The sequence below is a fragment of the Rattus norvegicus genome, chromosome 4 (assembly GCF_036323735.1).
Source record: "Rattus norvegicus strain BN/NHsdMcwi chromosome 4, GRCr8, whole genome shotgun sequence".
Classification (NCBI taxonomy): domain Eukaryota; kingdom Metazoa; phylum Chordata; class Mammalia; order Rodentia; family Muridae; genus Rattus; species Rattus norvegicus.
In genome coordinates this window covers 65,126,390-65,153,906 of record NC_086022.1, presented here as the reverse complement: position 1 = coordinate 65,153,906, position 27,517 = coordinate 65,126,390, and the positions used below count along the sequence as shown (strand labels likewise).

General features: G+C 37.7%; 1 protein-coding gene across 1 annotated transcript; it reads left to right on the top strand.

Annotated features, from left to right (window-relative positions):
- The first annotated feature begins 103 nt into the window (after positions 1-103).
- Mtpn (myotrophin) lies at positions 104-27,517 on the top strand. The gene is made up of 4 exons (NM_024374.4): positions 104-294; positions 16,288-16,401; positions 17,116-17,199; positions 26,593-27,517. The coding sequence occupies exons 1-4, from the start codon at positions 223-225 to the stop codon at positions 26,677-26,679; spliced, it is 357 nt and encodes a 118-aa protein (NP_077350.1). The 5' UTR covers positions 104-222; the 3' UTR covers positions 26,680-27,517.

Below are 27,517 nucleotides of genomic sequence, written 5' to 3'. Positions count from 1 at the left end.
AGCGGGGCGTGAACCGGAAGTGCAAGCGTCCTGCTTCTCTTCAGCTAGGCGGAACCTGCTCTGCTGGGCCCAACCGCTGCAAAAGTACTTTCTCCTGCCCGAACGCTAGCCGCGGCCCACAGTCTCGCCCGCTCGGCTGCCTGAGGCACGTCGTTTCCTCGTGTCCTTCGTCGGGCGTAATCGCCGCTTCTGCCCGACCCGCCGGCCCATCCCGCTGCAGTGATGTGCGACAAGGAGTTCATGTGGGCCCTGAAAAACGGAGACTTGGATGAGGTGAAGGACTATGTGGCTAAGGTGAGCGGGGATGCGCTGAGGTGGGGTGATCGTGAAGCCCACGGGGCACCAGGAACAGGGCCGGCGGGGGAGACTCCTGGATGCCGAAGGGCCTGGATCTGTGTGGCCCTTCGGTGCCGGGTAACCGCTGTGTTGCTAAGGCGGCTGTGGCCTCTCTCACCCCCTCGGTTAACTGGCGCCTTGGTAGTCTCTCTCGATCGTTACAGGCCGGCCCTCTGCTACACCGGTTACTGGAGTCTTTGAATGGGGCATTTCTCCATCTAGGCCTTGCGGGTTCCTGAGGAGTAACCTAAGCAGTTAGAAACAGGAACGATTTCTTGAACGTGCGGCCTGGTGGAGGTGGAACGGATTCAGAGGATTCGTTAACCGTGAAATTAGCTGCCCAAAATAGCCATAGTTAAATTTCTGAAACTTGGTGTCACTTCACTGTGAAAGTCTTAACTTGGGTGTGGCCCTTTTTCTCTCCTACATCACACAATATATGTTCGTGTGTGTATCATTTGCTTCGACTGATAAGGTTGCAGCTAGGGTGTTAGGAAATCTGATTCGTTTCCAAAAAGCCTTTTAACTTTGGGTACTCCATGATTTCATCTGAAGTCCATGTGTGTGTAGTAAACAGTACTGCAGTCTAATCACGCTATGTTTAGGGTTAAAGTATAAATATATATATACATATATATATATATGTATATATATATTGTTAAGAAGCCCAAATTCAAAGCCGAACCCTAATTAATAGAAATAAATCCACTTTGTGAGGTACTTGGAAAGTTCTAAGCTAGCCTGCCTTTGCGTCTTAAAATTGCACTTTTTGTAATTTTAAGGAGAACTAGCATAATTTTTTTAAAAATTATTTTCCAAAAGTAGAATTTTGCAACAACTGCGAACATCTTGGTCCTCTTCCAAAAGTGTGAGCCTGCGGTCAAGATTTTAATTCTTAAAAGGTGTGAGCAGTAGTATCCTGCCTCACAGGCCTGTGTTAGAAAGCAAGCAGAAGCAGCTTTGTTTGTTTGTTTGTTTGTAACTACAGGATTGTACAAGGCTGATAGTTTTTTCTCCACCTGATGCAATTATAATTTAGATTTTTCACATGTATTTGTTCTGCTTAGTTGTTTGCAATGGATGTTTAAGGCAGGCTGCCTTCTGAACTGCCTTAGCTAGTAGCAGATAGAAACCTGAACCACCACCTCTTCAATGTAGGGTTATAGAAAAATACATCAACCACTAGCGGAACACCACACTATTCTCTCCAAGTAAGTGGCCCTTGTTTTTCCAGCCCCTGCTCAGACTTAAGGGATTTAGAATACAAAACATTAATAAAGACTTAAGTGACAAAAAAGTTACATGTTACCAAAAAATAACATGCATGAGACTGTTTGTGTTGTAGCAGTGTTAGCTTACAACTTCATGACTGAACCAACCATTCATCCAAACTAGAAATCGGGCAATCGTCCTACATATCTGAGGGTTGTCAAGACTCCCTTGCTTCGCTCTCCAGTCTTGCAGTTCTAGCCCCCACTGTATTTTCTTGATTTGGTTTGCCCATTCTCCATTCTCATCGTCTTCAATAGTTCGCTGAAGGGATCAGTGTTTATTTAAGTATATTATTTTTCTCAGTAAACTTCCTTCTCTAACTTGATGATAGATTATATATCTTGTGACTCGACATCACTCCAACTCTTTCTTTTGGTCTACTGGGACATTGTGTTGTATTGGGAGATTGCTTTTCCTCTCTGTCTGAGAGCTGCACTCCAGACCCTGACTTGTACTTCTTGCTTTAGATTTGTCCATGTGCACTTACATTCTTTATGACCAACTCAGCTTCACCAGTTAGCCTCCCAGCTCATGAACTCATGTTCGTCCTCTTAGCCTAAATAGCACCTCTTCCCCACCCCCAAAAGAACAACACTTCACCTTAAATGATCTTGAGCGCAGCTTCTTATCCTGTTTCACACTGTGGTTTTCCTGCATATCTGTCCTTCATTAGGTAGGCCCTGAGCCTTTGGATAGTAGATGCTATGTTCTTTTAAATCGTAGTATCTCCAGTGTAACCCATAATACATTAAAAGCATATGTTCTTAGTAAGAACTTCTCTTAGCCATAATTTTAATAGACTTCACTAGTTATGGAAAAGTAATTGCCACTCACTGGCTATTAGGTTTTGGAGGAGTTATAGTTAGACAAGGTTACCAACTAGCCCAACTTGGATTTAAACCAAAGATTGTCTGAATCTAAAGCATATACTTTTTTAAGAAAGCTGTCTCTGTCTGCTTTGAAGTAGTTAGGTTGTTTTTTTTTTTTTTCTGTTTTCTTGACTTACTAAGGCTTAGAGTCAACTCATTAAGAAAATAAGAGACTTGCTGAAAGAACTTAGTCCAAACTATGAAGACAGTTTAGATATAATTAGCATAAAGGCAAATAAATCTGGTAAACCTAAATTCTCACCAAATTGTCTTATTCAGTATAGGTCTGTAAGATAATTATTTGGTGGCTTGTGGCAATTTTTTTTAAATCATAATCTTGTTATTTATGTTTGTAATTATGATCCTGAAGAACAATCCAGAAAAAAGAAATATTGTGTCAGTCTGTTCCCCTTAGGGGGAAAAAATGGGCAACTAAATTACTGAGATTTCTATTCATAATTGCTTTAAAGAAGAATATGTTTTTAACATTTTATATATTTGGCCATTGTAATATAATATTCAGGTGTTATTTCATTCTTATCAAGTCAACCCATGAGACTAATTTTAGACATTTTATAGGTAATGATTTTGCCCAAGGTCTTGAAGCTCTCAAGTGGGTAGTAGGACAGGAACTTGAACTCATTCTCACAGGCTATGAAGGACTTTCTGAATTCCTTGCTATTAACCACTCAACACACTGGTGGCCCTCATTGCTAAAAATCTCAGATAACAAAGGGAGTATGTTGCTTCTGTGTATATAAAAATTACAGATTGGGCCAAGATGATAATGGTCCCTTGACTATGTAGAGATAAGCCTACCACAGCCTTTGAGGATCCAAGGTTCCTTCTGGGGAGTGCTTGTGAGTTGTGCTGGTGGGTAGCCCTTAAACTCTCCAGCCGCTTTAATAGGTGTACTCTTGCTTACATATCCTTCTGTTTCACTGGCCGTGAAATACTATACATTAGGCCTCTAACTTCCCTTTCTCTGTGGTTTCTCTCCAACCCCATTCTAATTACATCTGCCTTGACACGTTAACAGGCTTGAAAAGCAACACTTGTGCACCATGTGAAAGGATAGGATCTGTCAAATCCAAGAAAGCTTCAAGTTTAATCTTTAGAAATTGCAAGCTTACTGGGATCATTTTTCCCTTTTTCCTTAAAAAAAAAATGTAGGCAATTTTAAAGTGGTTCAGATTCAGCATTTGTTGTTTTATGTCATTTTGTTTACTTTTTTAAAAATGTTTTTAAACTGGCAAGATGTTTTCCTTTATCACTTTGTTGTTCTTTCTGCCAGGTGTGCTGTAAGAAAGCTTATATCAGCCTGTGAGAAACGGAGGTGTTATCAGTAAACTCAGAAAATTTAGTACAGTATAAATGCTTATCTTTCTATTATAGGTTGTCTTTTTTTTCTCAGATAAAATAATAACAAAGGATCCTTCAACAAAAATATACAGAAGACAAAAATTACTTTATAATCCTAGTATCCTAATAATTTTAGGGGCTTAAAGAGATGGTCCAGTGGGCATAACATGCCCAAGCCTGAAGCCTGGAGTTCATATGGCCAGCTGGATTAGCTGAATCAGCAAAGTCTGGGTTTAAATAAGAGACTGCTTCTATGAGTAAGGTGGAGAATGATCAAGGAAGACACCCATCATCAACTTCTGGCCTTCACATACTCATGCACACACATGCAGTAGCACCTGTGTGCATACATGTTCAGCTACAGGTATAAGTGCATACTGTACAACATACACTCATGAGCAAGGGGCAAAGTCAGATGAATTCAGACACAGATTTGAATATGCAGCAATTGGAACTAAAAGATGACACCCCCTTCTCCTAGTCTCTGTGACCAAAGAGGTTCATGTAGTTAGTATCAGAAAATAATTGGAAATTTATTTACTCATTTATTTCCTCCATTTAAAAGTTCTTTAAACTCTCTGTACTTGCTCTCTTAATTTATCTTAAAAAATGCTTTATATTAAAATTAATTACTCTGAAACGATGTATGGTATTCCATTGTATAGGTTTAATATGTATAATGAATGGTAAGCCTTTTATTTTCAGTTTAGTTTTGCAATTAAATGATATTATAGTAATCATGTTTGTATTTTTAACAACTTTTAAGAATAGATCCATATTTTGAGCCTAAAGAGTATCATGGATTTAGATTCCCTTGGACACACATCACAAACAGCCCTAAGTGTCACTAAACATTTTTGTGTTTGCTCTTAGAAAGCTGGTAGTGTGCTATTGGTTGTGTGTTGCTTTAATTCATACTTCAATAATTGAACATTTTAGAGTAGTATTAGCCATTCATAGTCTTTTCCTGCTTGTTTTACTATTTCTTCCCTGCTCTGCACTCACCTCTTTGCGTTTGGGTCTTGTTCTTTTAGTTCAGTCTGTCCAGGAACTTGCTTTGTAGCCTAGGCTGGCCTTGAACTTAGGTTCCTCCTGCCTTAGTCTTTCTGGCCCTACAGTAAAGGTATATCCCACAACATCCTATTCCCATTTCTTATTTTTACCTTTCGTTGATTTTTTTTTAAATGTGTAGTTGGCCCATTTACAGGTTTGTGTGTGTCCTATAAATTAAGGGAGGTTTTCTTGTCATGTAACTATTGTTCTTGGTGTATTTCTTGATTTTTAGCTACGTGTTCTACAAGTCTTATGATAGGTTGTTAGTGCCTTTCTGTTACTTATTTGGAGTAGTTAAATAGGAGTGTAATTTGCTGAATTATTTAATATTGTGCCTGACATGCTGTCTTAATTAGGGTTATTATTACTGTGTTGAAACACCAAGACCAAAGGCAACCTGAGGAGGAAAAGGTTTACATGTCCCAGTCACAGCCCATTAAGGGAAGCCAGACAGGGTAGGGACCTAGAAGCAGGCAGGAGCTGAGGCAGAGGCAGACCATGGAGGGGTGCTGCTTACTAGCTTGTTTCTTATGGTGTACTCAGCCTGCTTTCTTATAAAATCTGGGACCACCAACCCAGGGATGGCACCACCCACAATGGACTGGGTTCTCCCCCATCAATCAACTAATTAAGAAAATGTCCTATAACTTAACTTGATCTTAGGGAATCATTTTCTCAATTGAGGTTCCCTCATCTCAAATGACTTTAGCCTGTGTTGACATAAAACCAACCAGCATACATGGTGATGTTCAGTGCTTATTAGCTGTTGTTAATAATTGTAATTGTGGTTATAGACAAAGCTCCCTAAAAGACACCTAGTTCACTTGAACATTCATGTTTATGTCTGCACTGTTCACAATAGCTAGGGAGTAGAGTCAGCCTAGATATCTACTAGTAGATTGAGAAAATGTACATGTTCAGAGTAGAATTTATACAGTCATAAAAAGATGAAATCATGACGTTTAGCAAAGAAATAGGTGAAACTAAGTCATTATGTTAAGTGAAGTAAGCAAATATTAAAAGGACAAATACTATTTTCTCCCGGTATAAAACATTTAAAATTGTGTGTGGGCCATGAAACAAGAAAGGAGGGAGATCATGAGAGGGAGAAAAAGATGAAGGGAATGGGGGCAAAGATAGGGTAATAGGATCCATACGACATGAATGCAGAGGAGGTGATTGAATAAAGGAGGGGAACCAGTGACAGAATGGGATGCAGAAAAGACCAGTTAGAACACAGCATATTGATAACATATGTCTGAAAATTTCATGATAAAGTTCATTACTTTGCTACATGTTTTAAATTGCTCTAAAATAAGAGCAAAAGCAAAAGGTGTCATCTAGTTCAACTCTTACATAAGGAAAACTTGGACATTAAAGGCCTTACCCAGGGTCTTGCTAGTAGAATTGGGACTTTATTCAGTTTTCCTCAATCTGAATTGAGTGTGTTCTTTCATCAACTATTGTGTTTTCTAACTGAGTACTTTATACTAGCTACTCCCATGGTAATGTTAGGGCTGTTTTTGTCCTACTCTGCTTGGTAACGTTATGCTTTTTCAATCATTTTTTATTAACTTTGCTAGAATGAACTACATAAAGTATCTAACTTAGTATTAAGAATGAAGCTTAATTAGTAAGTTAGTTCACAGTCCTGAAGGTTCAAAAGCATGGAGCTGGCACTGACTCAGATGTAGTTTAGTCCCTGTTGGCCGTGCCACATCTTAGTGCATGGCAAGATTGAGAGTGGAGGAGGGGTGACAAACCAGCCACATAACAGATACCTTAGGCTAAAGAGCTGAAAGAGGTGAGACTCAGGCTTTAATAGTGGTCCTCTCTGAGAACTACCTAAATCCCTTCCCAGGGGCAGCAACTAGCCTTATAGTAGCAACCATACACATAGCTAAAATGTCATCAACTCTCACACTACAATATTGAGAACCAAGCTCCTATCACTGTTTATATTCAAGATTTTATTTATGTGTTTTGTTAAATGAATCTCATGACTTGTACAGTTATACCACTGTGGCATTTCAACATCTTGTACTGTCTCATACAGAGGTGTGGTTTTTTTTTTATTTTATTTTTGTTTGTTTGTTTGCTGTATTTGTACTATGGAGTTGGGTTTTTGTTTGGTTGGTTGGTTTTGGTTTTTTGTTTTGGTTGTTTTTTAACTTTTGGGAGCCAGAGTTTACATATAAATTCTAATTTTGTAAAATAAATCCTAGTAGACAGTAGACAGAGAAAGGGGAAGTAGAAGAGAAAATGAGAGTTCAAGTTTTACCTTAATGGATGCTTAAAAAAAAGAAACTCAAAAGGTGCATTTGTAGATGTAGAGTAGTCAGAACTATTTATAGATCTAAATAGTGCTTCCAAGAACTAGACAGCTCTCCTTCACCAGAAGCAGTCGGCAGTCTTGATGTGAGAGAGCCCTTCCATGTCTAGTGAAGCATTGGTCTCGTGGGGAGGAATGGGGCCAGGCTTGCCAGCAAGCGGAGCCCCTGTCCAGTCTTCTGGAGTTCCCTGCTGTATGATGTGAATCTTGATCTCCTGCCCACATAGGAAATGAACTCAAAACCCAAATATGACTAATTGGATGCTTCTGGCTAGAGCGGAATATAAAGGTTAAGCACAGTGAAGGGCAGTAAAAGATGTAGTAGCCACAAGGAAACACTCAGTTTAGAAAAACCACAGTAGTGGCCATCTGTTGTCCATGTTGTTCTTCTGACAGATTTTAATTTTTATTTCTTGACTGTAAGCCTTATATCTTATGCACTTCTCCACAGCCCCAAGAATACATGAATGTCTTGTTTAGTGTGTTCCACTTGTTAGTCAGTCTGAATGGAGTTCTGTTGCTCATTTTTAGTTGCTATCTCTTCCTGTTTTACTGACTTTTCTGAAGATAGACATTATCTTTATTTAAAAAAGGAGGAAAGTATCTTTGTATTTCCAGTTATTGTCACATTTCTCTTATCTATTATACAGTCTAGTTAAATTTGGATTGGATTGGTATCTGAAGAAACTATCCCTTTTTTCCTTCCTTTTTTTCTCAAAGTTGATTTACTATCTGTACCTCTTCTTCATGTAAATGATAGCTTTCTTTTCCTAGGAATAGCCCTTAGTCTTCAAATCTTGGTTGTTTTAAACTCGTTAAACTTTATGCAGTTCCCCATGATTTTAGTGACAATAGTTGACAAATTTTGACTTTGCCTTGTAACCATCATTTTGAAATTTTAATTTAGTGTTTTCAGAACCACCCACCTAACTTGGAAGTAAAGTTTTTCACTTGATTTTTCATGAAAAATAAGAATCATCAGTGTTTGTTTGGGGTTTTTTGTTTTGTTTTGTTTTGTTTCTTTTTTAATAGTAACATAAAAGCTCCTGTTCTGGGCTGGAGAGGTGGCTCAGCGGTTAAGAGCACTGACTGCTCTTCCAGAGGGCCTGAGTTCAATTTCTAGCAACCACATGGTGGCTCAAATAGATCTTTTAAAATGCACCCATTCAAGCCTCAGCATTCTCATCTGGAACAGAATCATGATGAAGTCAACTCACATGTTTCATGCAGTTTTTAAAGAGACAGTGTATGTGTCTAAACAGAGCAGCATCTACACATTGCAGCAGTAAGGCTTGCTATTTGTGTTGTCTGGGTAGATTATTTACTAAGGGGATGCTTAAAGGGGGCTGAGGCAAGAGGCTGGCAAACTTGCCTTTATTTTCATAAACGACCAGTTTGTCCATATTGTAGGACTTGTCAGCCAGATGTCTCTATCCCTGCTGTTGTGCAGTGACGGCATAGATAGCATGTAAACAACTAAACAGTCGAATGTGCTGTTTGTGTTCCAGTAAAACTTTACTTACCAGAAATAGGCAGCAGGCTTGATTTGACCTATTAGCCATAGATTGTTTACCTTTACATAAGACTGAAGTCAGAAAAATGAATCCATATATATAGACTAAATTTCTCCTTTATCTTCAAGATTTTGACATCTAAAATAAATAAGGTACGATAAAAATAGAAATTTTACTTTGAGGATGTTTTCAAAAATCCATTTCAGAAATCCTTATGGTTAAAGATATTGAACTGTAATGAAAACTGAAGCATAGAAAACCATGTGTGGGTAGAGATAGAAATTAAACTAAAATTATCTAAACTAAAAAGCATAATCTCTAGTAAATGTGAACCTTAGGCAAGAGATGTGGGTTTATTCTATGAAGTGAGCATTAGAAATCTTTATAAATGCGCAAACAGATTAACATAAGCTTTTAAACTGAACAGAATTTCTAGAGAATCTTTTCTGCTGTTAAAATAGGAAAGTATTCTAGAATTCTCTCCCCAGCTTTGGTGCCAGTCCCATGACCTGGTTTGGTTTCTAACTCCCCCAGTGAAAGAGAAGGCTAGTTAGCACAATTTCACTGGTTCATTCATAATTAAGTCAGCAAATGCCAGTTGAGCACCTACAGTGCCAGCCATTGTATTAGGTAAACATGAACACAACAAAAGTGAATGCTTCTTTGGGGGTTTTATTTGCATATGCAAGAAAAACAGCAAATATAATGATTATATGGGTTCTAGATAAACTGTTTTTCTTAAATATATGAAATATAGATAAAACTTAAGTAATAGCTCTACATTTTATTAATAAAATACAACTCTAAAAAATAGATGTATAAAATCCATGATAAATTAATATTTGGTTCCAATAGAAAAATCAAAACTGTAAAATAGCAGATTCAAATTAGAATTTCAGTTATGAGAAAAGAATATATTTTCTTTGTGTGCCCTGTTGTATGTAAATAGTGAACACAGTGTGCATAGAGGTTTTCGTATCATTTAACTATGTAGGTAAGGCTTACCCTCATCTTATAGTCAGAGAAGTGGGAACTGAGTAACTTTCCCTAGCTCTCACAGGAGGGTTTCAGCTCAGATTTAGTCACTCCAAAAGAGCTTTCCTGTTTCTTCCCCACCACCGTGTATTCTACATTTGAGAACTACAAATGGTGAGGGTAGGGTGCAGTCTTCTTCCTCCTTTCCATTTGTTTCCCTCCCTTGTTGTGGGTTTATTTACAAATAGAACCTTGGATCTGTAACCCATTAAACAGAACAGCAGATACTTTCCAGGCTGCAGAACCTTCATTTTTGTAAGTGAAGCTGCATTTTTACTTCCTTTTTCAAACTGAGGACCACAGAATTTTGAGATTTTGAGTGTTTTACTTTTACTTTAATAAGGCTTGCTTGGTGTGTGTGTGTGTGTGTGTGTGTGTGTGTGTGTGTGTGTGTGTGTGTGCGCGCACGTGTGTGTGTGTGCGCGCGCGCGCGTGCGCGTGTGCATGCACACGCAGACTCCCACCCCCTTGGCTATTGAATTCTTAGTTTTATACCACAAGTAAAAAATTTTTTTAAAAGCAAATTACTATTTTATTTACAAAATGTATGTTTGACTAATTACTTTTAGACCTACCATCTAAAGAAGAAATTTTAACAGTTTAGCAAATAAACTGGCTATATAAAAATTTAAGAATCTTTCATAATTTGAATTATTTAATTGGTTTTTTTTTCTTCTTCTTCTTCTTCTTTTTTTTTGGAGCTGGGGACCAAACCCAGGGCCTTACACTTGCTAGGCAAGTGTTCTACCACTGAGCTAAATCCCCAACCTAATTGGTTATTTTTAACAAAAGCCACCCTAAGTTGAAGTAAATGCATAAGTAGGAGATACAATAAGGGTCTTGACTTCATGGGTTATTCAACTATAGAAAGTGATCACTGTGGTTATGATTATAACTAGTAATAAGAAACTATCCTTAAAAATATTTGAAGTATTTTAAGAGGCTACATTATTATATATTCTATTAATTGAGTTTGTGCCTATTAAGTAATTTATAGTTGTAAGAATTACTATTTGTTACTTTAAATGAGTTAAGATTCACACTTATTTATAAATCAATTTACTTCTTCCAAACAAGGAATAGGAATATAGGAGATCTATATCATACCTTTTTTACTTTCTGTTGCTACCTTTTCTATATTAGAAAGTCCACATAAAGTATCAAAGCTTTTCTCACCTCTTTTGACTGCTTTACCGTCAAAAGTAGATTGGATCCCATTGCTATGCTGAAATTTATAATTCTGGAACTGCTCTGCACTGCATGCTAACATCACTGGTACAGTGATATGATTCTTTGCAAAATTATATCCTAAGGTAAAAGTTTTAGCTAGTAAGGTAGATGGAGTAGGAGAATGAGGCACACACAGGAAAAGGGTAGGAAATGATGGGCCAGAATATCCTTCTCAAAAGGATCTGTTTAAAAAAACATTAAACACTCCAATGTTAAGGTATTCTAAATAGGACAGGAAATACTTAACACTAACTGAATGACTACGAACATTGGCTCAGCTGCGGTAAATTTAATCCACTTGCTGCTAGGTTTCTACTCAGTCAGGTGTCCAGTGTTAACTTACACACTGTCCTACAAAATAGTCACACATAGCCTGCTTTTTAGTAGCTTTAATTTAGTCTCTTGTGATAGTACACTATGAACTTACCCCTTAGATCTTGGTTTCACAAAATGTGCACATTTGGGAATCAAAGGAAGAGAATTATTTATTTCTTTTCATCTGAAGAATGACCTAGAGAAAGTTATCAGCAGAAATCAGGTGGCCATTTAATTTAGAATGTGTTCCTGTCTGTGATTCTATTATTCACATGAACCTAACCTAGGGCAGTTTAAGATCCATACAAGATCTGAGACTTAGGAGAAAATCTGTGGCACTTAAACGTATGCCACATAAGACAAGTGGAGTCTTTAAACCGTAGGATGTTTCCATTTGTGTTAGACTAGTTTTTACACACACATGCCACAGATTTCTAGTCATGTTTATATTTCATAAGATGAGTTAGGGAAATAGTAGAGGCAGAGATTGAAGAAGACTGAGAAAGTAGACCTAGTAAATATTGCCATCCTTTAATGGCATCTCTGCCTTCATCTGCTGGAGAACGGTGTGCTCACTCACTTCTCGTTACAGTGTTTTTTCCCTGAGTTTTCTTGCTTGTCCACATAAAGATACATAACTAAGCATTTTTAAAGTTTAAAGTTAATGTTTCTGCTTTTTTGCTTTGAATTCTCCTTTATCATTTATTAATAGTCTTAGTTTTGTAGTTAAATATGCCTTAAAATATATGCTATCATAATCAAAGCCATAATAAACTCTGGTTGAGGCTTGAAAGTAACATGACTCACAATGTAGAAGTAGAAGTTGTAGTCTGTGATCCCTGTGAGCCTTTAAAAATCTAACAAGAGGGGTGGGGGATTTAGCTCAGCGATAGAACACTTGCCTAGCGAGCGCAAGGCCCTGGGTTCGGTCCCCAGCTCCGGAAAAAAAAAAAAATCTAACAAGATAAGGCACAGTGAAAGGTAAACTGCCAGGGAGGTAAGTTTTTGATCACTCTTGACCCAGTCCCTACAAGTTATGCTCTTCGTAGGACAAAACTAATGGCACTCCTCTTACATGCTTGCTTTTCCTGGAAGGCAGCTAGTTCTTTGTCCCAGTCGGAACTTTGTTTCATCTTAAGGAGGTAAAATTGTACCTTTCTTACCATAAATATTTGTTTAGTTAAATCAAGTAAGATAGTATGTCTCTTTCTGATGCCAAGTTTCATCTTTTCTAACCTTTGCCTACTTTTATAAGTAAAATATAGAATAACTACATTTTTAAACAACATTCTTACTTTGAAAGTAATTCCTTTTCTCCTTACTTTATTTAGTGTTGTGTTAAATGTTTTGTTGAACAGTATATCAGGTGGTAAGTAAGGATATGGCTATCCGTAGGGCTTTGTCTTTCCAGAACCGTTTTCATAGCCATGAGTGCAGAAAAACCTTTCCTGCTCTAGGAAGTGAGAAAACAGCGAAGTTGTAGACCAATGTAAAGGTAGCTGTGGATGACTTGAGTATCAGTGCAGCCTCCAACTAAGACCCCACAAGCTTATTGGTACCCATGTGGTAGGTAGCAACACATGCCTAACTAGAAACCTGAAGCTTCTGACCAGAGCTCTTTTCCACCCTCTCTTCACAGAAAATAGGAAGTAAGCAGATAATGAAAATGTAAGATTTAAATAGTGAAGGTTCCTAACTTCTCAGAGAGTGTGATTCTCAAAGCAGGCTCTTTTCTTATAATGTATTTTTGTCTTGCTTTGGAAGACTGATGGCTAATGCCAGAATTAGTTGGTAAGTCGTCTCATCCCTTCTGTTTTCCAGAATTGTGTAGAACAGGTATGAAGACTTCCCTTAAGTATATGGTCACATTGAGCAGTGAGTCTATCACAGGGCAGGAAGTTTCCATGTGAGATCATCTGTAGAGTCTGGTACTGGCATTTGTGCCTTTACCCTTTTCTTGTTAATGTTTCATAGTGTGTGATCAGGTGTGTTGATCTTCCTGAATAAACTTTTGATTTCTCTCCATGGTATCTTGTTTTCAATTTATTTGATTTCTACTCTGACCTTTATTCTTTTGTCGTATTTACTTTAAGTTGCTTTTTTTCTAATTATTTTGGTGAATGTAGAAAAGGCATTTTCTTAAAGCCTTTCACCTTTCTAATACATTTAATGCTATAAATGTCTTTTCAGTGTTGCTTTGCAGAGAGTCTATCTAGAGACTTTCTTTTTGTTTACTCATACAGTGATATTACTTGTCAGCTAAAGTAAGAATTGTAATACAAGTATGAAGGGATAAAGGAGAAAGTTTAAAAACACTGCTTTATTTCATAGGTACTATGCAGTCTTGTAATAAGAATACAACATTGTGATTCAGATGAGTATCTTCTTAACAAAAGCACCTTACTGGGTACTTAATAAGGTCATTTACTATATTTCATTACAAGAGTCCATACATATAATACTGATATGAAAAGGGAAAGATAATAATGGAAAAAAAAACTTTTATCAGTGATTGATCTTATCAGTATCCCTTGTTGACTTGTATTTCTGCATTTGTAAGTAGACTGAAATGTGAGATGGACAGCAAATCACCTTTATTACTTAAATTTGTCTCTAAACAATATGTATTAGGTTAAGCTGTGTGCGTGTGTTTGTATTTTCAAGCTGTTCTGTGGAAACTAGCTTTAACCCAGTTTTGGATAGTCTTAGTTCAAATATACACTAATACCTAGATTTGTTAGTAGAGTGCTTACACTGCATACACAAAGTCCTAGGTTTTGTCCTCATTTCCACATAAAACCAGGTATGTACGTACCTGTGGTCCCACCATCCTTAGCTGTATAGTGAGTTCAAGGTCAGTTGGAACTACATGAAGCCCTGTCTCAATGGATAGGATAGAAAAGCAGGTGGACAGACAGACAGATGGGTTAAACCAACACCAGTGGTCCATAAAAATGATACTTAACCTTTACTAAATGTTTTGCTCTATTAAGCACTATGCAACATATTCTTTATTTATTATCATAGTTGAATTTAAACATTGTTGGCTGTACAGACAGTCTTAATTCTATCTTATCATTGAGGAGTACTCACTTAGGAAGTGAGTAGTCTCTGCTCTCATAACATGGAAAGGTTGGAACACTACCCATTCTCCTCCAGGGGTAAAATACTATATACATATCTTTATATGTGTATATTTTAAGTCCCTATTTTAACAGGTGTCACATTAGGTGTCACATGCTCCATTGGAAAACAGATTATATATACATGGTGGTTCTGTAACAAAACACCAGTGAGGTTGGTAGCTGTCCAGATTTTTAAGTATACTTTTTATATTTTTAAAGTATATTCTTTGATGTGAGCTCAACAACAAAATCATCCAACTACAAAGCATTTAAATCACACATCTTTCAGGGAATGTCCTCATCACAAAACTGTTTGGCTGTATTGACTTTAAGAACACCCTGTTAGAAGTCACTGCTTCCAACTGTAGTCTTAACTTACAAAGGTTATTTTATCATCCATTAACTCAGAAGAGGAAATTAATTTCTGATGAAACTCAGGCTTCTTTAGCAACAGTATATTTGAAATTTTTATGTGGAGTTAAGCGCTTTGGTTGGCTTATCCAGTTTCGCCCCCACAACAAGTGCTGTGAAAGCTAGGTACTTAGATCTCCACCTTAAATTATGAAAACTCATACATAAGAACACAAGTAACTTGCCTAGTGTTTAGTGTTGATAAAATGCATATTTTTAACTCATAGTTCATACTAGGAAGAGGTAAAAAAGAAAAATGTGGTCTCTGCTCCCAGAATTTTCATCCTATTGAGAAAGAAGGCATATACATGTAAAAAGCGGCAAAAGCACTCTATACCTAAATGACTGCCGTGGTTTTGCGGGAGGGAAAGCTTACTATACCTGTAAATGATGATGCTAAGAGAGATCTTGAGTTTGGATGGAATCCATAGTATATATATTGAGAAGGACAAAAAGGACTAAGTGAAAGGATGGGAATTGAGGGCTTAAAGCACAGATTGTAATGGCTATGAAATGTTAAGGCTTTGACATCTTTATCCTGACTTGGGTTTGGTGAATTGACTGAACTGTGAAAAGTGTGTTTGTTGAGAAAGCTAACTTTAGGCATTTTGTTATTATGTAAAACCTGAAATCTCCCTTCAGAAGGAAACAAATTTGAATTGGAAGCATCTCTAGAAAAAGAGTGGCATTCGATCGATAATTTGTTACTAATTGAACCACATTTTAAAATAATTGTTTTAGCTTCACATTTGGTGTGTAAAGAACCCCTTATCCTAGGGTAGTTTGAAGATTAGAAATAAATTATATATATACCTTGATACCACAAATTCATGTTGGTCACTAGAACACTAATTTTTTGACATTATGTCCCCTATTATCAAGGGTAAGCCATAGTCTCTGGTAACAGTGTGACCATGAGTTTGTTTTTGTTTACAAAAACTATTATTTTCAAATTAGGTCATCTCCACACACTGCATGGTAAGCTACATGCATTGGAAGCCATGCCTGGTTTTGTTCATCATTGTTTACCCAGTGCCTACTTACTACACCACTGTAGTAAATACTGAAAGAATGAAGTGAATTCATTCTTTATAAGTATTATTTCTGATAATGAAACAGGTCATAAAAAATTACAGAATCTCAGTACTTATACTTATAGTCTTGTTTGGTTACATGGTGACAGTATTCTGACTGTCGTTATTAGAAGTGTTGGAACACAAACAGTAGTTCATTATAGTTCATTGCATTTAGCATTGTTTTCAGCTTGTCTAATGACTTGAGTGCCATATGTTATTGTGCAGGATGTGACTTCTTTATGTTTTCATTTCACTTTGCAAAAAATGCAGTTTTCTTGAAACTTTTTGAAGTTTTTAAGAAGTTAAAAAATATCAGATGCCTCAACATTTTCCTATAAATGTCTTTTTTGTTAAAAGGGAGAAGATGTCAACCGGACACTAGAGGGTGGGAGGAAGCCTCTTCACTATGCTGCAGATTGTGGACAGCTTGAAATCCTGGAATTTCTGCTGCTGAAAGGAGCAGATATTAATGTATGTACCAAACGTACATTATACTTAATATATACAATGTATGCCATTCTAGGAAACATTCGTCCTATGCTCTTGGAAATTGTTTGCTGTAGGCTTGTAAAATGGTTACTTTTAATACTATAGTCCTATACAAACTATTTCGTTTTTTTTAAGCTAATGAACAATTTGCTCTCTCCCCCTTAGCTGTTGCTTTTCAAGTTCTAAAGCTTGCCAAGTTAACACTGTAGGTAGTAGACGCTGTCGTGTACTAAATCATAGGACCCTGAAGTCTTAGACTACATTGGCCTGCTCTATGGGGCAAGTGTGAGAAAGTTATCAAGCAGGAGCAATCATCTCCTGCCTGAGCCCTCTGTAATTTAAGGATTTAGGACATTGTTTTGGTAATCATGATAGTCAAAGAGATGACTTTTCACCACATCAGGTGATTGGGCCCAATTTGGCATTCTTCTCTGACTCCTCATTGGCATTTTGACCCCTCTTCTTCCTCTCTGGATCACACTGGCATTTCTACAATAGTGGGAAAGATAGTTTCAGAGAAACTAATTGTCACATCAGTGACAGATAAAAGAATTGAGATTAGGTCAGATTTCTACTCCATCCTGACTCCTGAGAAAAGGCATTGCTTGTATACTTTGGCTTCTTGATCATTTTTTAAGGAACCAGAGACTTAAAAAAAGAAAAAGTAGGTAAAATTATCTCTTTGATATTCTGTAGGCTCCAGATAAACATCATATCACCCCTCTTCTGTCTGCTGTCTATGAGGGTCATGTTTCCTGTGTGAAATTGCTTCTGTCAAAGGTAAGGTCAATGTTCATTTTTATGGCTTATTTTAAAACCCTCGCTACTTTGTAACTATTTAAGCTAAATGTGGCTGCAGGGATAGAAAGCTAAAGCCAGTATACAAAATTGAGATCTAGAATAGTGTTAGTTACACTAACTGGCTACAGACTGTCGGCTTCCAGTTTGTGATGGCTAAGGAGCTTGGACTAGTTTCCTTCATAGGAAAATCTTGCTAGGCCAAAGAAGTCAGCTAAAGTAAGTAATGTAAAAAATGCCATCATTGTGGAAGAATGCAATTGCACACTGACACAGGGTTATAGACCCCACTTTGAGTAACATGGGTTTGAGATTTTACACTTTATTTTCTGTAGTCTACACTATAAAAGATATCAGAGGTGTTCTCTATACACCTAGTTGACATGATTGAGATGGTGATGAGTCTAGGAGCTTTCTGATATTCTCATCTCTGTTAATATAGACTGTGATATAGGATCCAGGCTTAGGAGTAACTAATTAGTAGCAACCTCTAGCTGTGTTATATGCTGTAAGGGAAGAAATATCTATAGAATAAGTTACCGAGCTTACATTTCATGACTATACATGGGACCTTATATTACTGCCTGCCGAAAGAAAGCGGCAAGGAAAAAGAGGAAATAGGTTGGTAAGTGCATATAAAGGTTTGCCAATTTCCTGACACAAAATATCTACATTATTAGTAAAGAGTAATTTTTATTAATAACTAGGCGGAGGGTGAGCTTTACATTTTTGTTGCTAGAGTTTTAATATAACAGAGAATTAGGGATGATAAAGTACTTTTATCTTAACACTGACTACCTCCTTAGAGCTCTGCAGTGTGACTTGTAACATTAGTTCCATATCAAACAAAAACTAGGTATCTGTAATTGTGTGGTTTTCATCCTTTTGTACTCTGTATGTCTATTAAATACTTTAATATTTAACCATATTTTGCTATGAATAACTCAGACCTTCAAAAACCAAAATAAATAAAATTGGTATTCCTTATGCCATTATAATGAATCTAGTATCAATAATAATGTGTGGGCTCATCCACTATCATTGTCTAGTTTCATCCCTGGGGTTTTTTTCCTTACTGTTTCAAAGACTTACTACTAAAGGATACAAATACCAAATCAAGGTTCATGAAAGATTTATTCTAATAGTAATTAAACTGTTTATAGTGAAGGGACTTAAACCCAGTTTAGGTAAAATTCAGGAAAGTATTACTGGCTTGTGTAACTGTACAATTGAGCAAAGTTCAGTCCTGGACTGACACCACAAAGCATGTTTTCTTCCTCAGCATCGACTGTCCATGGCTTACTCTGGTCTTCTGGCTAAGTAAAATAGCTAAAGAAAGTGGGTGTTTTGTTCTCTGAAAAGAAAAACCTCTGGGATCCTTTTAGATAAGATTGTTTATTAAACTCAGTATGTTCTTTCTTTCCTCTTAGCCATTTCTTGAATAGGTGAATATGGGAATTTCTTTCCCATACACTTGTTTTTCTTTATAGGAAAACAAAGCAAGATATAGTTATCTAGAGAGGAGCCAGTCTCTGGTCCATATTCTTTCATTTCAAATATACTTCTTCAACTCAGATGTATGTTTGTAAGTTTCTGCTGATAAAGAATGTTCTACAACAGGGAATTCTTAAAAAAAGATAAATTTGATTCACACACTTATTAGGCCACACCTTGGTGTCCTAATAAATGTTTATAAGTATGTGCCAAGTTACTGAATTATCTTGACTAGCTATTTTATATTCTTTTGTATTCCTTGTTTCATTGTCAAATGACTTTGGAGAAGTCTCTATTGGCGGGTTAGTTACAATTGTGTGGAGCTGGTTGTCTTAAGAATTTTTTTGTGGGGCTGGAGAGATGGCTCAGCGGTTAACAGCACTGGCTGCTCTTCCAGAGATCCTGAGTTCAATTCCCAGCAACCGCGTGGTGGCTCCAAACCATCTGTAATGGAATCCGATGCCCTCTTCTGGTGCATCTGAAGACCGTGCACTCATTGTACATAAAATAAATGAATAAATATTTTTTTAAAAAAGAATTTTTTTGTAAAGCAATTGAGAAAATTTTAGTTCTGCTTTCTCAAAATTAATTACTTTGCTTTTATTATTGTAAGAGCTTTTTAAATGCTGTAGTTTCTCTCTTTCTCAATCAGTAGTGCTCCTTTAGGTTTTTGGTTTTTTTGTTTTTTGTTTTTTGGGGTTTTTTTTAGCATGAAACTTAGGTTCATTTCAAGTCCCTGTATAGTTGAATCATCAGGAAAGTATCTGGTATATTTTGGTACTTGAACTGAGAAATAGATAATATACAATATAAGAATGGGCTGGAAATCTACCCTTATAGCACAAACAAATATATGATGAGCCCAAAGGGAGGACCATTTTTATTCAAATTATTCACTAACTCAAACCCAGTAGATATGTTTAGTTTCAAATAATTTTTAGGACCACTGACTCTCAATCTTACCATGCCTTTCTCAGTTGCCCTATTTTAAGGAGAGGTTGCACCATAAAGAGACTAGTAACATGCTTTAGTTTCAGAATTTACCCTGTAATAACTAAAGAACTATTATGATATCTTTATAAATCTCATACACAAATGTGTCATGATAAATGTATTACTTTCATCCATTTAGCTCTTTCAAGCTGGAGTACATCATTCTTCTAGATGGTTTCTGCTGGTAACATGTACTGCGTGTTGTAACACCTATTCTCAGTTCTATTTCTCAGTAGATTGGCTTTAAGAAAATTCCTATGGGGGGTGTTGGGGCTTTAGCTCAGTGGCCCTGGGTTCGGTCCCCAGCTCTGAAAAAAAAAAAAAAAGAAAAGAAAAGAAAATTCCTTAGCAGCTCTTTGTCTTGTCTTTTGTAGCATAGGCCCAGTACTCATCACATGCAGCCCATAAGAGGAGAAAATAATTCACAGCTAAATAACATTCGCAATGTGCAAATACTGTTTTGAGTGTTTAAAATACATCAGGTCACCTAATTTATTCCAACCATCCCTCAAACTAAAAATGATGGAAAGAGCGCATATTTTTGTTGAGAAAATGGCAGAGAAGTGAGGAAACTTGCCCACATTCACACAGCTGGTAAGAAGGTGTGTTAGTTCATTTTCTGCTGGTTTTAAAACAAAATGGCAGAACTTGTTTATAATGAATAGGAATTCAGTTGACTGTTGGCTTTGAAGGCTGGGAAGTATAAGCATATGGTACTAGTAACTTTCAAGAGCCACTGTGCTCCATCATCCTTTATCAAGTTGATAAACAAGACTAACCATCACAGGGCCAGGCATTTAAACCAGGCCAGTTTGCCTCCAGTTCTCCTCTCTACTACATGTTAGCCTAATCAGTATGCCATGTATATAAGCTATGTGCTGCAGTGCCTAGCACTATGAGTTGACAGTAAATACTAAGACTAGTGGGAATTGATAGACTTTTCAGAATTGGGAAGACTTGCTGCTCTCAGGAGTGAGGGTTCCTGAAGCATACTACATGAAAGGACTTTGTTTCAAGGATTAACACAATTTTCTCTAGAGCTTAGACTACTGAAAGAGCTCAATACTGAATGTCCTTGGAGAAAACAACTGAGAGATGCATTTGTACTTATCCCATTCTATTTTCATGAAAAAAAAAAAAGTTATGTGAAACCTTCTAATTTTTTTATTCTTCCTAACAAAAAAGTTTACATTAGAGACAGTAACATCTCAGTTCACAAGAAGTAACAGAATTAATGCACATCATTATATCTGTAACTGTAAATTGACGATAGTCACTCTGTCGATTATAAATAAAATGAAATATAAGATTGTGCAACATTGCTCTTATGAATGGTGTCTTGGGGGTGGGGGTCTTACAGGCATAAGTAGCTACTTGGTAAGCTTTTGAAGTTCTTGACTCTTAAAAGCTAAATGAAGTTGGAGCTGGAAGAAGACATTCGTAAAGTACCTGCTGTGCAAAGCTAAGGACAACCTGAGTTCAGATCCCTAGTACCCACGTAAAAGGTGGGCATAGCAGTGCTCAAGTGTAATCTCAGTCACTGGGGAGAACTCGTTAGCCAGTCAGACTAGCCATTTGGTGAGTTCCAGGGTTAGTGAGAGATCCTGTCTCCAAAAAGAAAGTAGAACAGCTAAGGAAAACATACAGCATTGACAGCAGAGGTCCTTATGGACCTCTGGCATCTACACAGTACATGTAAACATATTCGGCATGCACATACCAAACTTTAAAGGGTTAGAGTTTGTTAGAGATGATTGTGTAGGAAGACAAAGAACAGCTGAGACAATAGCAGCAACACTTAGCCCACCAGGTCAAAGTGACCTTTCAGCCAGTACTGTAATTAATGTGTGTCATTTCTCCATTCCACAGTGAGTATATCGTTACAGGGAGGGTAGTACAAATGGAGACTCTTAGCCTTAAAGTTCAGAGACATACATTGAAGATCTGGATCAATAGCATAAAACCAGTAAATCAATGAACACATGAACCCAGTTGATAGTCTTCATGCTCTGAACACTCTGAGGATCAGAGAATGTAGTATAGTGATCATTCTGTTTTTAATATGGTATTTGCCTCCCTGATATATTTGTACATGTGATCCTTTTCTGTGCCAGCTAGACTGTGAACTAGGAGAAATCATCTCTCTCTCCCTCTCTCTTCAGTGTCCTACGGCATAGTAACATGTACTATAGTGCGAGGGTGTAGTTGTTCCTAAATATGTAGTTGCACCATGAGACAGGCATACTGTTTTTTTCATTAAACAAATATGTCATGAGCATTAGTGAATTTGAGGTACTGTCCAAGGTGTCATGTTATAAAAATGACTACAGTAAAGACTCTGTCATAATGGAATGCAGCCTGGGTCTATAAAGTTGTCTGTTACCTCCAGTGAGGAATAAAAAGAGTGGAGCTCAGTTGTAACAAAATCCATGCCCACCACCACCACCACCACACCCTTGTTAACAGACTCTAAGCAACACTGTCTCAAGATAAGATGCCTAGTGGTTACAGTTCAAGGCTGAGCCACTAGCTCTGTGATATGTACACACACATACATACACACACACACACACACACACACACACACACACACACACAGTCATCAGCCCACCATCCATACCCTGTCAACCCAGTGGTCCTTATGGTTCTAGAGTGAATGTTACACCTGCAGGGATTATCTGTTTTTGAAAAGAAAGATGGGGAAAGGGATTAAGAATGTTCTTCTGGGCTTTTACTGAAGAAAAAAAAAAAAATAGAAAGGCATAAGAGAAACTGAAATTATACCAGATGGCTACCTCTAGCTTGAAGGGAGGCTTGGAATTCCATTTCTTTTTTACCTCTGTGTGAAGGAAAAATAGAAATAAAGAAGTTTGGTCTCCAAGAGAGCCAACCTGCAGTGTTCAGCACAATATACATGCTACCATATGATAAACAATACGTGACGGACAGCAGAAGCAAGAGCCAGCTCCCAGACAGACTCCACAGACATAACAACTGAGTAGAAGCCCATTAAAGGGAAGAACAAATTAGTTTTTGCTCCTCTGCATTTTCTAGTTGGTGGAATATTTAATATCAAATAAAAGAAAATGCACTGTTTTAGTTTAAACATCAGGAATATATAGAACAAAGTGAAATGCATCCTCAGATTTCAGAGACCTCATTTTCTAAAACCTTCATTTCAGATAGTAACAAGTACTTCAGAAAGAGAAAATGGAAAATGCCTTTATAATGTTTTTTAAAAGTTTTCATTATTAGAGTAGAAAACTTTTTGAGGGTATTATATATGTTTTTCTTAAGCAAAATAAACGTAGCATAATTAAATATTTCTTTGAAGATTTATCATCAATATCATCCTGTTGGGACTTTTTGCTAGGCCATGAGAATGCAGAGGCTAATAGGATTGGCTCCTGCTGCAGTGTATGTACAGGGCGAAGGAGCAAGTTTTAAGGCAAGATGTCAGCTTATTTTAGGAGATATTGTGAGATTTGATGGAGATAAATTCCAAAGCAGATAGGGAGGGAGGGAGAGTGAGGCTTAAAATGTTAAGGTAGGTTATTTGGGGTAAGGATAAAGACGGAAATTCTTGATTGATTCTTCTTAGGCAAGAGTTAATATGTAAGAAAGGAGGGAACTGAAAAAAGAAGTCAAGTATTCTCTTGGAGTCCAGGGAACTATGTTCAGTAAAGGGTAGCATTAAAATACCATGTACCACAACAGAACTTGTAAGTCAGTCAACAGGAGCTCAGAAACTTAGAGTGTCTTCTTAAAAGTGTAAAAGGGAATTGTCATTCATGGCAGAAGCTTAAACAAAAGAAGTTGCAGGTACAAGATGGAGACACCAAGAGGTACAATAGGGTTTTAGAAGCTACATGTACCAAGAACAACAGGTAATATTATAGTTTGCTTTCTGTTACTGTGATAAACACCATGACCAAAATCAACCTAGGGAAGGAAAAATTTTACAGTTTACACTTCCAGATCATTGTACATCATTGAGAGGTGTCAGGGCAGACTCAAGAGCAGGAACTGTAGCAGAGACTATGGAAAGACACTGCTTTCTGTCTCTCTGGCTCTTGCCATAAGTGGAAGGCTCTTAGGAAAGGGAAGATTGTCTGCATTGTGTTTGAGAACGATTGCCCAGATGGATATGAGTAGTCTGGATGGCATGATTAAGAATAAAACCAGATAGGAAACGGTTGCATCTCAGTGCAGATCCTGAAAGTAATGATTGCAATGGAGATGCAAGGATGGGTGGGAAATGTTAAGACAGTGCAGAGGTAGGGAGTGCTTATGTAGAAAGTCAACAAGAAAAGCTTTAGTGTGTTTACATTTCTTTGTGAGTTCTTCACCATGAGAGAACACGGAAAAGGAATATGCCTGTAGAGAAAGGTGACAGACTTGGTTTAGGTAAGTTCTCCAGCATGGAACTAAAGGTTGGAGATACTTGAGATCGATCATGGAAAGCATCTGAGCAAGTGTCGCTGCGATCCATATAGAACGGGTATAATACACAGCACAGCCAGAGAGTGGCGGGCTTAGAAAAGGGAAGGAAGGGCTGGCGACCAGCAGAGCAGAGATCCTGGCTTGAGTTGAGGATGGTGTATTAAGTTAGGAAGTTACCCAGGGAACTCAGCATTGAGAGAACATTACTACTATATTTCAAAGTAATTTTAGAGCAACTTGGGTCAGTTGCCAGTTGCATGCTGGATTAATTTTTCCTCTTTTTTATTTTTAAAGGAAAAGGATCTCAGATCTTAGTCCCTATTTGTAGCAACCCGACCAGTCCTCATATTTCATTTGTCTTTCAGAGACTACAGCTGAATATCCTTTTAATTTGGGCTAGTGACATGGGCACAGACAGTGTATGCTTTTACAAATTATCACCTGAAGTAGGCCAGCTGTGCAGCTACCCACCCCAGCTGCCAACCAGCCACCCTGCCCCAGCTGCCATCATGCCTAATCCCTTAAGTTGGAGGTAGATAGATGTATACCACCTTTCCATCAAAGGGACAAAAAAGTACCCATGGGAGGACAACAAACAAAATAACCTATGTCCTTAGATAGCCTTCTGAGACAAATCTGCCTCCATTCTATTTTACCAGTTTACCCTAACAGTAATGAAGAGGTTTAAGAGTTTCTTTGCAGATGAATGAATAAGACTGAGAGGCTTAGGCTGTCAGCCAAGGTATATCACTGCACTGCACTGTGTACAACTCCCTCCGTTTGTAAGGGCTGCACAGAGTAGCAGTATTGGAATAATAGAAACGTAGCTAAGGTTAGTGGTTCCTCAGTGCCACAGTAAGCAGTACTCGCCTCAAGTAGTTAAACATTGTCAGTACATTTTAACTTGGAGAGTCCACATCCGGTTTTTACAGACAAGTATATAATAGTTAATCCTAAAGTACACAAAATTTGTCAAGCTAAAAGATCTCCAGGGAGAATGACAGGCAAAGCCAGGAAAGTATCTAATGATAGTACTTTATGGGAAATGATATGTCATGAAAATGTATGAAGAAGCCTAGATTCAAATAACTATTTAAATTTGCAAAGAAAATGATGCACTAAGTATATGAAAGTAGGAGTCTGAGGAAGAGGGTGTTGGTAAGCTAAGATTCATCTGTAGCAGGAAATCAAAGCTAGTAACTCAAATAGTAACAGGAATATATTATCTAAAGCTATGGAAATGATCACATAACTAAAAATGAATTCACAAGAACAACTTGCTTTCTCAAGAAAGGAATGGGGCCAGATATACCCAAATTCTCGGTAACTTTATTAGTCTCAAAAACTACTTTCCTTAATATTCTCACCCATGTTGAAATGGGTTCATTGTTTTTTGTTCTTATACGATTGACTTTTAGTGTCATGTAAAATACTAATATTTGTTATATCTAGCCTATAGCATTAAAAGTATTTTTATTTTGTCAGCTAAATGTTGGGACAATAGAAATTTGCTCTAATATAAACTTTTTGAAAAGCTGTTGGTCTGTTGAGAGAATTGAGAGCCTGAGAAGTGGAAGCTGGATAGCTGGAACTTTAAGGAGCCGGAATCTTTCAGTTGTTTGATCTAGGTGAAGCCATCGTTAAGTGAGCTCCAACTCTCTGTGGTCACCCCCACTGTTCCCAATAACTCTTCCCCATGCTCTGTGTGTGTGTGTGTGTGTGTGTGTGTGTGTGTGTGTGTGTGTGTCCATCTACTAGAAAGTAACTGACCTTCCAAAATATAAGTAAAACTAAGCCACTGTTTTTCAGTGCTGATGCTGAGTTGTTGGGGGTTTAAATGACAATGTCCCCCATAGGCTCATATTTGATGCTTGGTCCCTGTTTGGTGGAAGAAGGATTAGATGTGTGGCCTTGGAGGAGATATGTCACTGCAATTGGACTTTGGGATTTCCAAAGTCTACACTATTCCCAGTCCCTTGCTCTCTACTTTGGATTGTGGATCAAATGTAAGCTCTTAGCTACTGCTGTAGTGTCATGCCTGCTGTTGTTGCTTCCCTCCAAAATGTTCATTGACTAACTCCAAAACTTTAAGCAAGCCCCCAATTAAATACTTTCTTCTAAAAATTGCCTTGGTCATGGTGTTTCTTCTCAGCAATAGAAGAGTAATTAAGGCAGTTGTTTTGTTTCTTACAATTTCTAACACCTAAAAAGTAATACTACATTTAAATGTTCTTTTTTATCTTATTGTATGTATGTAAATGTGGGCATGTACATGTCATAGCTCAGTGTGAAGGACAGAGGACAACTGTCCAGAGTTGGTTCAGACCTTCCACCATGAACTCCAGGATCAGAGTAAACAAAGGCCTATGCCACATGGCCACCTCTGGCACTCGCTGTTCCCTAGTGCGAGCTCAGCTAAGGAAAGCTCTCTCCTCTCTTTTTCAGGGTGCTGATAAGACTGTGAAAGGCCCAGATGGACTGACCGCCCTTGAAGCCACTGACAACCAGGCAATCAAAGCTCTTCTCCAGTGATGGATGGATGGACTGATAACTTGGGAAGAATGACTCTCCTGTGGCCTCACACTGCTGCCTGTCTGTCTGTCACTTTCTATCTGCCAGCTTCTTCAGCTAAATACTTTAAGAGGGTGAAGGGAGAGAGAAATTCATAACAAATCAGACTGCCAGGGGGGAATTAAACATGTTTTGGAGGAGCAGTGGGGAATGTGATGAGACTTTTACTGGGATTCCTGAACAAACCAGCCTGTTTTTCATTTCCAGTAAAATATACAGCTTATACCCAAGGGAGAGCAGAAATACCGTCTGCTGGAATCCTTGGACCTTCTCAGCTCCCTAGTGATTTCTTAATTAGTGTACTGAAGGTCTGGCCACACAAGGCCAACTCTTCCTATTTGGTGGCCCTAGCTGTGAGCAGTAGTGGCTGCTGTTCTGTCAACTTAGGGTGCTGAGATAAGCAATTAGCTCCAGCCTTCCTTCTGCCTTAAGAATGCACTCTCCTGGGGGCTCCTGGCTGGTTAAGAGCGCTGCCTGCAGTTAGTGACCAAAACCTCTCTCGAATGACTTTAGTCTTTATGTAAGAGCTTAGATAAGGTTAGGAGCAGCGCACTCCTCAATTGCTGGATGACTAAACTTTGGATTTTCTCTCCCCTTTCACATCAATTTCATGTCTCTTTTAGATAAAACTGACTAGTTTTATTTATAAAATGTTAAATTCTAGGAGCCTAAAGGAGGAACCATTCCAGTAGGCTGATTTCTTTTTTCTCCTTTAGACTCAGACATTTATATAACATTGAAACACTTTGAGACTCCTTCTGGTAGTAAAGGAGATTTAAAAATAAAATCATAGCCATAA